This window comes from Elephas maximus, chromosome 1 (genome assembly GCF_024166365.1).
Source record: "Elephas maximus indicus isolate mEleMax1 chromosome 1, mEleMax1 primary haplotype, whole genome shotgun sequence".
Taxonomy (NCBI): Eukaryota; Metazoa; Chordata; class Mammalia; order Proboscidea; family Elephantidae; genus Elephas; species Elephas maximus.
The window spans coordinates 55,230,845-55,248,281 of NC_064819.1; the positions used below are offsets into that span (position 1 = coordinate 55,230,845).

A 17,437-nucleotide genomic window follows, 5' to 3' on the forward strand; every position below is an offset into this window, starting at 1 on the left:
AAAGCGAACTTACGTCTGTTTTGGTGGCTTTAAAATATACTGTGCAAGCAGCGACCTACCCAGTTCACCTGACTCAACTCTCAGAAAAAATAAGACCCTCAAGTTAAGAAATCTAAAATGTTGAGATATTTGCACCTTTAAAAAGTTCTATGCAAACATCCTTATGAAAAGCATTTCATTCGAAGGCAAAGGTCTAACCTGTCACAGAACCCATCCCACGGAGTTTGGCACGCCCACGGTATCTTGGGGCTGCTCCTCCAGCAGCGCCACGCACCGTGCACCGCACATCGCACGCCGCGAGCGGTGCCCAGTGCAAAGGCACCAGGTCTCCCAGGGCGCGTGCCCGGTGTCTGAGTTGGGAAGGCGTGGAAGTGGTTCCCTAGGAGCATCCAATCAGCAGCGAGGCTCGGCGGTGGCGCTACTGACGTTTCCCGCGCTTCCCTCCGCCCCACTGCGGGACGACGGTCGGCACCTTCAGCCACGCGAGCTCAACCGCGAGGGGCGGGGGAGGAGGAGCGTTGTGGAGCCTGCCTGTTGTCCGAGGGCGGCGGGGCGGAGAGTGAGCATGCGCAGCGGGCTCTGGGCGCTGGGGACGCCGGGGGTGGGGCCCCGCGCGCGCGCACGAGAGGCCAGCCGGCGGCCGCGGGTGGAGGGGGCGGTTCCTCAAGTGTCGGCGGTCGGAGGGCGGGCAAGCTAGCGGCTGGTGCCGCCGCAGCCGGAGCCGCAGCGTCTTCGTCCCGGCGCTCCTAGTCCTCCGCCGGCGATGAGCTCCTTGTCAGGGGCTGCACCTGCCGGCTGCCCATCACCCCGAGCCTCTGGGCCTGACCTCGGCCTGCTCCTCCGCCCGGCCCCCGCGGCGCGCCGCGGCCCCTGAGGGACAGCGGCGGCGGCCTCCTCGGCCCCGAGTCCTCGCTCGGGGGCCGCGCGGGGAGAGCGCCGACCCCTCCCCTCCCCCGTCCGCTGTCCTCAATGTCTCCCCGGCGGGGAGGGGGCTGCCTTGGAGAAGCGCTGAGCGGCACCCCCCGGAGGCCCGTCGGCGGCAGCAGCAGCAGCAGCAGCGCCGGGCCCGGCGCCCCGCAGCCTCCCCCGGCGGCGGCGGCCTGGAGGAGCCGCGCACCCGCCGCCGCCCCCCGAGCCTCGCCGCCGCCGCCCGGCACCCGAGGAGAGGGCGGCGGGCGCCCCCCAGGGAAGATGAAGGCGGAAGGGGGCGACCACTCTATGATCAACCTGTCGGTGCAGCAGGTCCTGAGCCTCTGGGCCCACGGGACAGTGCTGAGGAACCTCACGGGTAATTGATGGGCCGGCTGGGGACCGGGCTGCGGTGCCGCCTCTGGCCTCATTGCTCTCCAGGGAGGGGGCGACCGGCTCCTGGCTTCCTCCCCGCCCCCAAGCGTGCTGACCTGGGGAGCGCAAGGCCCCCGGTCCCGGCGAGAAGGGTGTTAATCGGCTCCCCTCTGTTCGGGTTCCGGGGGCGCCGGCGCCCGTCACCCCCTCCCCGACTCTGAGGCTCCTGAGTTGCTGGGGGAGCGCCCAGGACCGCAGCCTCTTGCCCCGCACGGGAGAGCGCACGGCGGCCCTGGCCCTGGAGTGCGCCCGAAGTAGCGCTCGTGCTGAGGCTTGAGCTCAGTTAGCTATTATTTCAATCCCTCTCCCGGTGCACACGACGCCGCTTGCTGCTTGGATTTTTTCTGGTTTAGCGCTTTTTCTCTCTGGCACATCTGAAAGTGAATGCAAGACTTAAATGCCCTGCTCACGGTGATCAGTTTGCATCAACCATTAATTTTTTGGCGATATAGATGATAAGTAGATTATAGGGAGTGAGGGGCTGGGCCGAGGTCTAGGGTGTTCTAAATATTTTAGTTTTCACGGTCTGTCCTCCACCTCCACCCTGATTGTCTTTTGTCTGTCTCTGGCCTCAAGCTGCTGCTTCGGTGACATTTGATAATTTTGTGTATTTCTCTTCATTCCTTAAGGCTTTCGGGAATTGGACTTAATTACATTACAGTAATTAACATCAATTTTTGGTTGCAAAAGTGAGCAGTGTAGGTTTGCTTTGTGAAGAAACTTCTGCTTTTGTTAATGTGGGAACGCTTACGTTATAGTTTCTGACTTCTGAATTGAGAAAAATACTGTGAAAATAGTGTTTACAAGAGAGATTCGTTTGCAGTTTGATAACTCCTCAGTTCCTGCTCCTGCGGATTTAATTCCTAAAAATGCATAGGTCAGTTTATTTTTATAGAACATTAGTATTTAAAAGTGCATTATGTTAAACTGGTTGAGAGTTAAGACTGTTTACAAGTACAGAGATACTGTCTTGACAGTATAGATAGGTAGATATAAAGATACTTGACAGCATAGATGGGTGTAAATCTATACACATTAGACAGACAGATAAACACACACTGTAAAATCTGGCACGGTACAGATTCAGTTTTCTTAAGGGTGGGTATGGAGATGTTCATAGAGAAAAAAATATTGGAATTACATCCAAAGATGACTAAGGAAACTGGTTTCCTTGAATATAGAAACTGGAAAATTAATGTAGATTCTAGACTGATTCCTGGTATCCTCACTTTTAAGCTGTGGTGGTTTAATTAGGAGCAAACTGACTTTAAATAATGGCTACAGGTAAGGAACATGGTTTTATACTTCTGAAAAACTAAATTGCATAAAGATCATTTCATGATTCAGTTGAATTTAGAGATAGACTAGTGTATCTTACTTACAACTTTACTGTTTGCTATTTCAGATGCTTTATCAGTTATGTTTTTTGGAGTGAAATGAAAAGTAAGAATTTAGTAAGTGTGCATGTTGATGACTGACTTAGCTCATCAAAGGGTATTTAGAGAAAATTCGTTCTGGGGACTGTAGGGTAAATGTAACTTACCTTTTGGCCAGATTTACCAGTATTTTAAAATATATTTCTTAAGAGTGTAATCTTTATAGTGACGTCCAGTTCCACAAGTAAACCAATAGGTTGATAATAGTAGTTTCAACCCAGGGTTACCCAAACACCCAGTGCCGTCGAGTCCTAATTATCTCACATTATAATCTTAGTATTCTGTCAGTTGGTCACCTGACTTTGTCATTTCATAAAGGATATGCTGAATATAAAAAGATTAGTGACAGTGGAACTAAGGAATGTGGAAACAACCTCTAATAGGAAGACGAGTGTCTTAGGAATATACAGTTCTGTTTGTCAAGGTAAAAATGCAGAAAGAAACAGATTAGAAAAATGCTTCCCCAGTAGGGGAGTGTTTCACATACTGGGAACTACATCACTTCTAAAAAGTGGAGGTCTGTAAGTGGTAACACTGGGATCTGGTACATTGTGGCCTCCTGCACGTGTGGTATGGTCATTAGTCAAGAGTTACTACCTACGCTGCCGTTCTTAGAATTCTGTCTCTTAAACAAACAACTCCGTGCTTCTAAAACAAGGCAGCTACCATTTATTGAGTGCCTGCACTGTCTCAGGCACTTTACATGTGTTATTTCTAGTTTTAGAGTAACTCTTCAAAGTCGATTTATAGACAAAGACGCTCAGAGAGGTAAATTCAGTTGCCCAGATCATATAGCTAGTAAATGGCTGACCTGGGCCTCAAACCTGTCTCTGCCCACAGAACACCTGCTTTTTGTGCTTTAATAGGCCGTTTTGTTTTGTTTTTTAGCTCCTGCGTTTTTGACCCCTTTAAACTGGCTGCAGTAGAATCAATTCGGACTCATGGAGACCCCATGTGTGTCAGAGTGGAACTTCTAAGACCATCCATAGGGGTTTCCAGTGGCAGTTTTTTTTTGCCTGACTTTTATTCTGAAGTGCGTCTGGACAGACTTGAATCTCTAAACTTTGAATTAGCAGCCGAAGGCACTAACCGTTTGTACCACACACTGATTTCTTGGCCTCTTTCAAAAAATCCCAAAACTCTGCCTTCGAGTTGATTCCAACTCATAGCGACCCCATAGGGTTTCCAAGGTTGTAAATCTTACGGAAGCAGACTGGCAACATCTTTCTCCTGCAGAGCCACTGGTGGGTGTGGACTGCAGACCTTTAAATTCTCAGCTGAGCACTTTAACCACTGCATCACCAGGGCTACCTCTCGTGTGTACTTTGTTATTATAGTTTTACGTTATGATTTTTATTGTCTGTTCTAGACTCCGAGTTTCTCTTTTTTTTTAATACAGGCAATTTAATATTGATGCAATATAATATCTAATATACAGTTTATACTAAAATTTCACAGTCTCAACATTGTACTTCATAGCAACTTTTTTTTCCCCCAGTACAGGATTCAATCTAAGATCCCACCTTGCATTCAGTGGTCATTTCTCTTTAAAAAAAAAAACAAAAAAACTAAACCCATTGCCCATCAGTAGATTCTGTCTCAGTGACCCTATAGGGTAGAGTAGAACTGCCTCAAAGGGTTTCCAAGGAGTGGTGAATTTGAACTGTCCACCTTTTGGTTACCAGCAATAGTTTGCCTTAGCTCTTAACCACTGCGCATGTCTTGCCAAAAAAAAACAAAACAAAACCAACTGCCGTTGAGTTGATTCTGACTCGTAGCGACCCTGTAAGACAGAGAACTGCCCCACAGGGTTCAAGGAGCGCCTGGTAGATACGAACTGCCGACATTTTTTGGTAAGCAACCATAGCTCTTAGCCACTACACCACCGGGGTTTCCCATGTCTCTCTAAATTACAAAAAAAAAAAACCAAAAAACCATTGCTGTCGAGTCGATTCCAACTCATAGTGACCCTATAGAACAGAGTAGAACTGCCCTATAGAGTTTCCAAGGAGCACCTGGTAGATTTGAACTGCTGATCTTTTGGTTAGCAGCTGTAGCACTTAACCGCTATGCCACTAGGGTTTCCTCATGTCTCTCTCTAATTGCCTTTAATTTGGAAGTTTCTGTTCCTTTCTTTGTGTTTCATGGCATTAACATTTTCAAGAGTAAAGTCTCATTGTTTTGTAGGATATCCTTCAATTTGTGTTTGTCTGATTGTTACCTCATGATTTGATTTTGTCAAGCATTTTTGCAAGAATACCATGTAAGTGATATCTTGTCCTCCTGGGGGCATCAGCTCTGGTGACAACTGGTGTCAATTTATCCCATTATTATTATTATTAATTTTATTGTGTTTTAGGTAAGAGTTTACAGCACAAGTTAGTTTCTCATTCAAAAATTTGTACACAAATTGTTTTGTGAAATGGTTGCAATCCCTGCAGTGTGTCAGCACTCTCCCCTGTTTCCTTTACACTCTGGGTTTCTTGAAGGTGGGACCATTGTTTGAATCTATCTTTGAATTTTCAGACCTTAATATTATAGTACCTGGCACATAGTAGGTGCCGAATATATGTTTACTGAGTTAAATTTTAAAAATGGTATTTAACAGTTGCATAATTTAAACATTCTACTTTGCATCGTTTTTCAGTTATATCTCTTGAAGTAAACCAAAACTCAAAACCAAAACCCACTGCCGTCCAGTCGATTCCAACTCATAGTAACCCTATAGGACAGAGTAGAACTGCCCCTTAGGGTTTCCAAGAAGTGGCCGGTGGATTCAAACTACAAACCTTTTGCTTAGCAGCTGTAGCACTTACCCGCTACGCCACCAGGGTTTCCTCTTGAAGTAAATGCGCTGTCAAATAGGCATGCTATAAATACGCTCCTGCTACGAAATGAGGTGCTTAAGCAACTTCTGTAGATAATAATTAACATACCTTTAAAACATACAAACACCTATGGAGTGCACACTTTTGTGCAAGGCACTGTGCTTTCATGTATTTAATTTAATTTTTCAACAATAATTTTTTTTGAAATTTAAAAATTAATTTAGATGGTTTACAGAGCAAACTAGCTTCTCATTAAACAATACATACACATACTGTTTTGTGACAGTGGTTGCCAACCCCATGACATGTCAACACACTCCGTTTCTCAACTTTGGGTTCACCATTACCAGCTTACCTGTCCCCTCCTGCCTTTTCCCTGGCCCTGGGCTGGTGTACCCGTTTAGTTACGTTTTGTTTTATGGGCCTGTCTAATCTTTGGCTGAAGGGTGAGCCTCAGGAGTGACTTCAGTACTGAGTTAAAAGGGTATCTGGGGGCCATACTCTTGGGGTTTCTCCAGTCTGTCAGACCCCTAAGTCTGGCCTTTTTTTGTAAGTTAGAGTTTTGTTTTACATTTTACTCCAGCTCTGTCTAGAGATCCCTGTGATCCCCGTCAGAGCAGTCAGTGGTGGTAGCCCGGCACCATCTAACTGTGCTGGAGTCAGTCTGATGGAGGCGTGGTAGCTGTGGTCTATTAGCCTTTGGACTAATCTTTCCTTGTGTCTTTGGTTTTCTTCATTCTCTCTTGTTCCAGATGGGGTGAGACCAGTGGAGTATCTCAGATGGCCGCTCACAAGCTTTTATCAGAGACTCCAGATGCTACTCACCAAAGTAGGATGTAGAACATTTTCTTTATAAACTATGTTATGCCAGTTGAGCTAGATGTCCCCTGAGACACAGCCCTTAGCCCAATAATTTGGTCCCTCTGAGAGTTTAGATATGTCTGTGAGGCTTTCATGACCTTGCTTGGTTAGGTTGTGCTGACCTCCCCAGGATTGTGTACTCTCTTACCCTTCACCAAAGTTACCACTTTATTTATCGTTCTAGTTAGTGTTTTTTCCCTCTCCATTCCCCCGCTCCCTCATAACCATCAAAGATTATCTCTTTTCTTTGTGTAAACCTTTTCCGGAGTTTTTATGATAGCAGCCTCATATAGTATTTGTACTTTTGTGATTGACTTATTTCACTCAGCATAATGCCCTCCAGGTTCCTCCATGTTGTGAGATGCTTCATAGATTCATCATTGTTCTTTATTGGTTCGTAGTGTTCTGTTGTGTGTATGTTGTGTGTATGTTGTGTGTATCCGTTCATCTGTCGATGGGCACTTTGGTTGTTTCCATCTTTTTGCTGTTGTGAATAGTGCTGCAGTGAACATGGGTGTGCATATATCTATTCATGTAACAGCTCTTATTTCTCCAGGATATATTCCTAGGAATGGGATTGCAGGATTGTATGGTATTTCTATTTTAGCTTTGTAAGGAAGCGCTGTATCGTTTTCCAAAATGGTTGTACCATTTTCCACTCCCACTAGCAGTGCATAAGAATTTCGATCTCCCCGCAGCCTCTCCAACATTTGTTATTTCCTGTTTTTTTTGATTAGTGCCAGTAATGTTGGGGTTAGATAGTATCTCATTGTACATAGTTTTGATTGACGTTTCTCCAATGGCCAGTGATCGCATTTCCTCATGTGTCTCAACGATAATTTTTTAAGAGATTATTGTTTATTTTGTAAATTTGAATATTGAAGCAAAGAGTAACTTGCTTAGATCTGATAGCTAATAAGTGAAAGGGCGATGATCATTTTTCAGATTATGATAACGCATACTATTATGTCAAAAGGCATTTTTGCCATCATAATAAACTTGGGAATGACACAAGTAATAGGAAGGAACATTATGTTAGAGCAGACTGACTTGGATTTCAGTAATGACGGTGTGAAGGATTTGCAGAAATCTGATTTTGGGAGATCTGGCTAATGCAATAAAAGGGAAATGTGCTCTCATCTCTGTTTTGTCTGTATACAGACTAATATATGTGATGTTATTCTTCTCTTTTTGTCTTGCGGATGATGTGGGAACATGTATTGACCTTTTTATCTTAGAGATCAACCTTTAGAAAGTACTGTATGCATTATTGTGATAGAAATAATTTTTAAAGTAATAATTAAACACTTCAATGTTTTAGAGCTGGAAGTTATATAGTTCAGCTACTTCATTTAGAAATATTGAGATAACACTATGTCACTGAAGTATCTGGGGTCAAATGGTTATTTAATGACAGAGGCAGGACTAAAAAAAACACAAACCCGTTGCCATCAAGTCGAGTCTGCCCTAGAGGGCAGAGTAGAACTGCCCCATAGGGTTTCCAAGGCTGTAGTCTTTAAGGGGAAGCCCTGGAGGTGTGGTGTTTAAGAGCTATGGCTGCTAACCTAAAGCGGTCAGCAGTTCAAATTCGCTAGGTGCTCCTTGGAAACCGTATGGGCGGTTCTACTCTGTCCTGTGGGGTCATTGTGAGTCGAAATCGACTCTATGGCAATGGGTTTCATTTTTTTTTTTTTTTTTTTAGTTTAATCTTTAAGGAAGCAGTGGCTGGTGGGTTTGAACCGCTAACTACTGCACCACCAGGGCTCTTTTGAAGGAGGACTAGAACCCCCTTTTTCAGACTCCTGGTTTCGTGCCTTTCTCTTCTATCCCACATAGCTTCTTAGCCCAAGCAGATCAGGTACATGATAAAGCTTACAGTACTTAAGATTAGCTTGGTATGTTTTTACTCAGTGAGCCAGAGTGTGAATTGAATTAATTTGCCCAGCAGTTAGAAGCTACTGGGAAATGTAAGATATTACTGAATAATGATGCTTTCTAGAGTTTTGACGTGCCATTGCCTATGTAAAAGTTAGTGATCCATGTTTATTATAGATCTAGTTCTAGAAATTCTACCAAAGTCATCTTGCTGTTTTTTCCCCCCCTCCTTTCTGGAAGACAGTGTGGGGATTTCGTACAGAGCAGATTAATAGCTGCAGGCCTGATGGCTGTCACTTAATAGCCATTGCCACAGTTCTCTGTCACTCCCCAGAGTGTGTAATTCGCAGGTTTTTTGTTTATTAACTTCATTTATATTGTACACTTCTTCAGCTTCCTGAATGAAATAAATGGCTTCTTTTCTTTCTTAAATAGTTTTTCTTTCTCTGAATATATTCTAAATCTTCCACAAATCCGAAATTAAAGTCAATGTTGTATATACTCCCTCAGTTTTATGGATAATGACTTTTTTTAATTATCTAGAATTAAATATATTATTTTGCTGTGCTTTTATTTTCTTTAGCTACTTTGGCTCTCAACTATGTGTTCTGACCCAAATTTGGTTGCTAAGGGTTTAGAGAAGAATTTTTAGTTAGAAAAAGACTCCCTAACCCTGGGATAAACACAGAGCCGGCTGGTGTTGGGTAAGAGAAAAGGTAAAGGCTGGTGTCAGACTCCTCCCTTCTCTGTGTCAGCAGCAAATGGGCAGGTGCACCCCTCTTTGTATTGGTAAGAAGTATGGGGAGACTGGGAATTCAAACTGGAAAGACAGTTAAGATCTTTGGTATTGATGTGTATATATGCACACACATTCATACACAGACGCATGCGTATACATGTTATGTATATATATGTATAAAATTTGCTTGCATCTATTTAGGATATACATACACACATTATTATAGTTCCCTTTTAGACTTTACAACTGTAAGCCATTTTAGTGTTAATGTTCAGCGTCAGCAAAAAGAGAACAAAAATGTTAGTACCCACTTTGTACACTTGGAATTGTTCACACCTCCTCCTGGTACTATAGCCAGGCACCTTTCTTAAGTTGTGCTCCCAAGCAGGCATGCCTCAATCAGTGTCATCCTGTGTTCTAGCTTACTGTTAAGTTCTTTTTCCCAAATGCCCTATTATAGTAAGTGAATTTATGCAGATGAAGTAATTTCAAATGCTCACTTCTAGGTATTTATGTTTTGTAAATGTAGCCCTAAAGATATGTGCTACTTTTCAGTATTTGTGCCAGAGTTGAAAATTTACTTTTTCTTATATATATATATATATATATATATATATATATATATATATATATATATATATATATATATATTTAAATATATGTGGAAAATTCCTTACTGTTTTGTAGTACAGAGCAAATTAGTGCTGGTATAGGATTTAACTTCTTATGAAGCTTGACTATCTTATTCAGAATGAAGCATCTGTAACTTTTAAAAATCAGAATTATCATCGTTAGGTTTTTACTTATTTATCATCTCATTGTCTTTGAATTGTAAAGGAAAGCCTAAATGGGAAAGGATGAAGGAGGTGGGGATGGGAAGAAGGAATTAGAACCAGGGAAAAATAAAAAACCCATTAACTTGCAGTCAATTCTGCTCATAGCAACCCTGTATGACAAAGTGGAACTGCCCCCATGGGATTTCCAAGCCTGTAATCTTTATGGAAGCAGACTGCCACATCCTTCTCCTACAGAGCGGCTGGTGCGTTTGAACCACTGACCTTTTGGTTAGCAGCTGAGCACTTTAACCACTGCACCACCAGGGCTCCTATGTGAAAGGAACCAGGTGAGGAAATTGGAATTAAGAATGGTCAGATTAAGAGATGAGCCTGGAGAGTGTAACATGCTGAATTTATTGCAGCATCAGGTGAGTAATCCTAATAAAAACCAAAAACCAAGCCAAGTGGATTCCGACTCGTTGCAACCCTATGTGGCTATATTTATTGAACATTCACTGTCAGGTGCCAATCATCTCCTTCCTGTTCCCTGTTTCATTTCTAAGTTTATTATGATGACAGCAATGCCTTTTGATTTAATAGTATGTGTTATAATTTGAAAAATGGTACTCTTTCACTTTTTAGCTGTCAGATCTAAGCAAGTTACTCTTTTAAGTGTCCAAATTCATAAAATAATTTCTCTCAAAAAAATTGTTAAAGAAATTACATGAAATGCATGAAAGCATAGTACCTTACACAAAAGTGTGCATTTCATTGATGTTTGTATGTTTTAGAGGTATGTTAACTATTACCTATAGAAGTTGCTTAAGCACCTTATTTGGTAGTATGAGCGTATTTATAGCATACCTATTTGACAGTGCATTTACTTCAAGAGATATACTGAGAAACAATGCAAAGTGGAATGTTTAAATTATGCAATTGCTAGGTATTACTTTTAAAAGTACAACTCAGTAAACACATATTCAGTACCTACTATGTGCCAGGCACTATAATGCTAAGGTCTGAGAATTCAGGTGCCCTGGTGGTGGTGATTAAGAGTTTGGCTGCTAACCAAAAGGTCAACAGTTTGAATCTACCAGTCGCTCCTGGAAAACCCTATGGGCCAGTTCTGCTCCATCCTGTAAGGTCACTATGAGTCAGAATCAACTCTACGGCACCGGGCTTGGGGTTTTTTTTTTTTTTTTTAATTTGGTTTGGTGCAATGCGTTTTGCATGCCTTTTCTTACTCCCTGTAATTAAAGTGACCATGTAATTTATCATCTTATTTAACATGTACAGGTGTATTAGGTGTGATTGGCTAATTATGTATTTTTAAAGACCTATAATTTTAGTAATAAAATTAATCAGTTCCAGAAGAAACAGTGGCAGTAGCAATGCATTTGAAAAAGGCCTCTTTTTGACTTCAAAATTCTGTCTACTGACCTTAGCTAATAGACTAAGCCTAGAAAGAAAAGGAAGTTTTTCACTAAACTTCATATGAATAGGAAGAAATAAAACTTTAATCTGAGTTAAATTGCTTATAGTCTTGGAATATAATCTTTGAACATAACATGTACCTAGAACGTGAAAAAACAAATAATTTTGAGAAATGTGTTTACTAGACCAATTAAAATCAATTTATTAACATATTTTATTGCCTTTCATTTGATATACCAATTATTCACATTTTCTAAACTTTTTCATAATCCTGTTTTGGCTTAAAAATTTTTGCATGAAAAAATTTCATATCCATGATTTCATACTAAGGAAGTAGAGGGATACATTTCCTTTTCAGACATTTCACTTTTAGTAGTTAACAACATTACTCTAACTTTTTTGTGTGCTGGGCATTGTTCTAAGAACTTAACATGTGTTCTTTTATTTAATTTTCACAATAATCCCAGGAGGTAGGGACCCTGATTTTTAGAACTGAGCAAAGAGGCACAGAGAGGTCAAGCATCTGAACCATGTTTATATAACCTGTAAGGGGTAGAGCCAGGCATTGAAAAATGCTCAGTGCCAGTCCCCTTCAGCAGGCATTTGAGTAACTACAATGGACATGGTGCTCTTGGAGATACAAAGGTAAACAGTACATGGTGACTATTTTTAAGAAATTAATATTCTAGTGAGTATTAACTTGTAAGTCTGTACTAGATGTCAATGCTGAGTAACAAATCACCCCAATATTTAGTGCCATAAAATAAGAAACATTATCTCACACAGTTTCTGATGGTGAGGAACCTGGGTGTAGTTTTGCTGGTGGTTCTGACTCAGGGTCTCAGGAAGCTACAATCAAACTATAGACTGGGACTGCAGGCTCTGCAGACTTACCTGGGGCTAGAGGATCACCTTGCAAGCTTTCCCATGGGCTGTTGGTGGGAGGCTTCAGTTCCTCTCCATGAGGACCTCTCCATAGGCCTGCTCACCATATGGCCTCCCCCAGAGTGAGTGATCAGAGACAAACAAGCCATAGTGTCTTTTATAACTGAGTTTTGGAAATGAGATACCATTGCTTCTGCCATATTCTTTTGGTCACATAGACCAACTCTGGGACAAGGCTGTGAGTACTGGTGTTGGGAATCATTGGGGGTCATGAAGAAGCTCACTCTCACAGTCTTAGAGGTAAGTATGGGGAGAAAGGAATGAGGCTTTTAAAGGGGAAGCTAAGGGCAGCATAGTGGGTGGTCAAAACCAGTTACCATTGAGTCTGCTCCAACTCGTGGCAACCCTGTGTGTGTCAGAGTATAACTGTCAGTATGGATTACACCTTAGCGTAAAGAAAACAAAAATCCTCACAACTGGACCAATAAGCAACGTCATGATAAATGGAGAAAAGATTGAAGCTGTCAAGGACTTCATTTTACTTGGATCCACAGTCAACACCCGTGAAAGCAGCAGTCAAGAAATCAAACGATGCATTGCATTGGGCAGATCTGCTGCAAAAGACCTCTGTAAAGTGTTGAAAAGCAAAGATGTCACCTTGAAGACTAAGGTGCGTCTGACCCAAGCCATGGTGTTTTCGGTCGCCTCCTATGCATGTGAAAGCTGGACAATGAATAAGGAAGACCGAAGAAGAATTGACAGCTTTGAATTGTGTTGGAGAAGAATATTGAATATACCACGGACTGCCAGAAGAATGAACAAATCTGCCCTGGAATAAGTACAACCAGATGCTCCTTAGAAGCAAGGATGGCGAGACTCTGTCTCACATACTTTGGACATGTTGTCAGGAGGGACCAGTCCCTGGAGAAGGACATCATGCTTGGTAAAGTAGAGGATCAGCTAAAAAGAGAAAGACCCTCAATGAGATGGATTGACACAGTGGCTGCAACAATGGCCTTATGCATAACAATGATTGTGAGGATGGCACAGGACTGGGCATTGTTTTGTTCTGTTGTACATAGGGTCACTATGAGTTGGAACTGACTTGATGGCACCCAACAACAGCATAGGATTTCCAATGGCTGATTTTTTTTGGAAGTAGATGACCAGGCCATGTGAGGCACGTGTTGGTGGACTTGAACCTCCAACCTTTTAGTTAGCAGCGGAGTGCATTAACAGTTTGCATCATCCAGGTCATAGTAGGTGAGAGGATGAAGCATTTGTAAGAGAAACATAAAAAACAAAACACTGTTTTTATACCTAGAAGAGTTATATTTAATAACAATGTCTAGCATTTTCAAGGGCTAATCTTGAGGAATATTTCTTGATTGTGAGTCGTGCCGGTTTCTGTGGTAAAACACTGATGAACGAAGTTGTAAATGTCAGTCATTGTTTGTGGTCTAGGTTTTGTGGTCTAGGGAATCTAACCTTCAGGTTAAGTAGTTCTTTTGACTGGGTAGCGTTTAGTTCTATTGTATATGGGGTTGCCATGACTGAATCCATGGTAGCTAACAACAACAAACTAGTTGAGTTGGAGGTCAACTTGACAGCAAATGGTTGAATTCAGGGAGGATCAGGTAATGGGATTTTGAAGAGAACAAAAGGAGAAGTAGAGAGAGGAGAAAGAACCTGATGATGGGATGACGGGGCTAGAGGAGAGGTGAACTACTTGTGGGATGGTCCAGGAGTACTGCCAGGGCTTGATTACTTTTTTTCTTTTTTAAATTAACTTTTATTGAGCTTCAAGTGAACGTTTACAAATCAAGTCAGACTGTCACATATAAGTTTATATATACCTTACTCCGTACTCCCACTTGCTCTCCCCCTAATGAGTCAGCCCTTCCAGTCTCTCCTTTTGTGACAATTTTGCCAGCTTCCAACTCTCTCTATCCTCCCATCCCCCCTCCAGACAGGAGATGCCAACACAGTCTCAAGTGTCCACCTGATATAATTAGCTCACTCTTCATCAGCATCTCTCTCCTACCCGCTGTCCAGTCCCTTTCATGTCTGATGAGTTGTTTTTGGGAATGGTTCCTGTCCTGTACCAGCAGAAGGTTTGGGGACCATGACCGCCAGGATTCCTCTAGTCTCAGTCAGACCATTAAGTATGGTCTTTTTGTGAGAATTTGGGGTCTGCATCCCACTGATCTCCTGCTCCCTCAGGGGTTCTCTGTTGTGCTCCCTGTGAGGGCAGTCATCGATTGTGGCCGGGCACCAACTAGTTCTTCTGTTCTCAGGATGATGTAGGTCTCTGGTTCATGAGGCCCTTTCTGTTTCTTGGGCTCTTAGTTACCGTGTGACCTTGGTGTTCTTCATTCTCCTTTGATCCAGGTGGGTTGAGACCAATTGATGCATCTTAGATGGCCGCTTGTTAGCGTTTAAGACCCCAGATGCCACATTTCAAAGTGGGATGCAGAATGTTTTCATAATAGAATTATTTTGCCATTTGACTTAGAAGTCCCCTTAAACCATGGTCCCCAAACCCCCGCCCTTGCTACACTGACCTTTGAAGCATTCAGTTTATCCTGGAAACTTCTTTGCTTTTGGTCCAGTCCAGTTGAGCTGACCTTCCATGTATTGCGTATTGTCCTTCCCTTCACCTAAAGCAGTTCTTATCTACTAATTAATCTTTAAAAACCCTCTCCCACCCTCCCTCCCTCCCTCCCCCCCTCGTAACCACAAAAGTATGTGTTCTCAGTTTATACTAATTCTCAAGATCTTATAATAGTGGTCTTATACAATATTTGTCCTTTTGCCTCTGACTCATTTCGCTCAGCATAATGCCTTCCAGGTTCCTCCATGTTATGAAATGTTTCACAGATTCGTCACTGTTCTTTATCGATGCGTAGTATTCCATTGTGTGAATATACCACAATTTATTTACCCATTCATCCATTGATGGACACCTTGGTTGCTTCCAGCTTTTTGCTATTGTAAACAGAGCTGCAATAAACATGGGTGTGCATATATCTGTTTGTGTGAAGGCCTTTATTTCTCTAGGGTATATTCCGAGGAGTGGGATTTCTGGGTTGTATGGTAGTTCTAACTGTTTAAGATAACACCAGGTAGATTTCCAAAGTGGTTGTACCATTTTACATTCCCACCAGCAGTGTATAAGAGTTCCAATCTCTCCGCAGCCTCTCCAACATTTATTATTTTGTGTTTTTTGGATTAGTGCCAGCCTTGTTGGAGTGAGATGGAATCTCATCATAGTTTTAATTTGCATTTCTCTAATGGCTAATGATCGAGAGCATTTTCTCATGTATCTGTTAGCTGCCTGAATATCTTCTTTAGTAAAGTGCGTGATCATATCCTTTGCCCACTTCTTGATTGGGTTGTTTGTCTTTTTGTGGTTGAGTTTTGACAGAATCATCTAGATTTTAGAGATCAGGTGCTGGTCGGAGATGTCACAGCTGAAAATTCTTTCCCAGTCTGTAGGTGGTCCTTTTACTCTTTTGGTGCAGTCTTTAGATGAGTATAGATGGTTGATTTTTAAGAGCTCCCAGTTATCTGGTTTCTCTTCGTCATTTTTGGTAATGTTTTGTATTCTGTTTATGCCTTGTATTAGGGCTCCTAAGGTTGTCCCTATTTTTTCTTCCATGATCTTTATAATTTTAGTCTTTATGTTTAGGTCTTTGATCCACTTGGAGTTAGTTTTTGTGCTTGGTGTGAGGTATGGGTCCTGTTTCATTTTTTTGCAAATGGATATCCAGTTATGCCAGCACCATTTGTTAAAAAGATTGTCTTTTCCCCAATTAACTGACACTGGGCCTTTGTCAAATATCAGCTGCTTATATGTGGATGGATTTATATCTGGGTTCTCAATTCTGTTCCACTGGTCTATGTGTCTGTTGTTGTACCAGTACCAGGCTGTTTTGACTACTGTGGCTGTGTAATAGGTTCTGAAATCAGGTAGAGTGAGGCCTCCCACTTTCTTCATTTTCAGTAATGCTTTGCTTATCCGAGGCTTCTTCCCCTTCCATATGAAGTTGGTGATTTGTTTCTCTATCACCATAAAAAATGACATTGGAATTTGGATCGGAAGTGCATTGTATGTATAGATGGCTTTTGGTAGAATAGACATTTTTACTATGTTAAGTCTTCCTATCCATGAGCAAGGTATGTTTTTCCACTTAAGTATGTCCTTTTTAATGTCTTGTAGCAGTGCTTTGTAGTTTTCTTTGTATAGGTCTTTTACATCCTTGGTAAGATTTACTCCTAAGTATTTTATCTTCTTGGGGGCTACTGTGAATGGTATTGATTTGGTTATTTCCTCTTCGGTGTTCTTTTTGTTGATGTAGAGGAATCCAAGTGATTTTTGTATGTTTATCTTATAACCTGAGACTCTGCCAAACTCTTCTATTAGTTTCAGTAGTTTTCTGGAGGATTCCTTAGGGTTTTCTGTGTATAAGATCATGTCATCTGCAAACAGAGATAATTTTACTTCCTCCTTGCAATCCGGATGCCGTTTATTTCTTTGTCTAGCCTAATTGCTCTGGCCAGGACTTCTAGCACAATGTTGAATAAGAGTGGTGATAAAGAGCATCCTTGTCTGGTTCCCGTTCTCACGGGAAATGCTTTCAGGCTCTCTCCATTTAGAGTGATGTTGGCTGTTGGCTGTGTATAAAAAAAAAAAAAAAAAAAATTTTTTTTTATTATGTTGAGGAATTTTCCTTCAATTCCTATTTTGGTGAGAGTTTTTATCATAAATGGGTGCTGGACTTTGTCAAATGCCTTTTCTGCATCTATTGATAAGATCATGTGGTTTTTGTTTTTTTGTTTTATTTATATGGTGGATTACATTAATGATTTTTCTAATATTAAACCAGCCTTGCATACCTGGTATAAATCCCCCTTGGTCGTGGTGGATTATTTTTTTGATATGTTGTTGAATTCTATTGGCTAGAATTTTGTTGAGGATTTTTGCATCTATGTTCATGAGGGATATAGGTCTGTAATTTTCTTTTTTTGTGATGTCTTTTTTTTTTTTTTACCTGGTTTTGGTATCAGGGAGATGGTGGCTTCATAGAATGAGTTAGGTAGTATTCCGTCATTTTCTATGCTTTGAAATACCTTCAGTAGTAGTGATGTTAACTCTTCTCTGAAAGTTTGTTAGAACTCTGCAGAATAGCCATCCGGGCCAGGGCTTTTTTTTTTGTTGGGAGTTTTTTGATTACCGTTTCAATCTCTTTTTTTGTT

General features: G+C 41.8%; 1 protein-coding gene across 1 annotated transcript in view; it reads left to right on the forward strand.

Moving 5' to 3' along the window:
• The first annotated feature begins 645 nt into the window (after window positions 1-645).
• The window catches only part of TMEM170B (transmembrane protein 170B), a 66,388-nt gene continuing 49,596 nt past the window's right edge, over window positions 646-17,437 (forward strand). Inside the window, exon 1 of the mRNA XM_049883868.1 lies at window positions 646-1,288. Within this exon, the coding sequence (XP_049739825.1) occupies window positions 970-1,288 (319 nt within the window). The 5' untranslated portion in view covers window positions 646-969. The remainder of the gene's footprint in view (window positions 1,289-17,437) is intronic.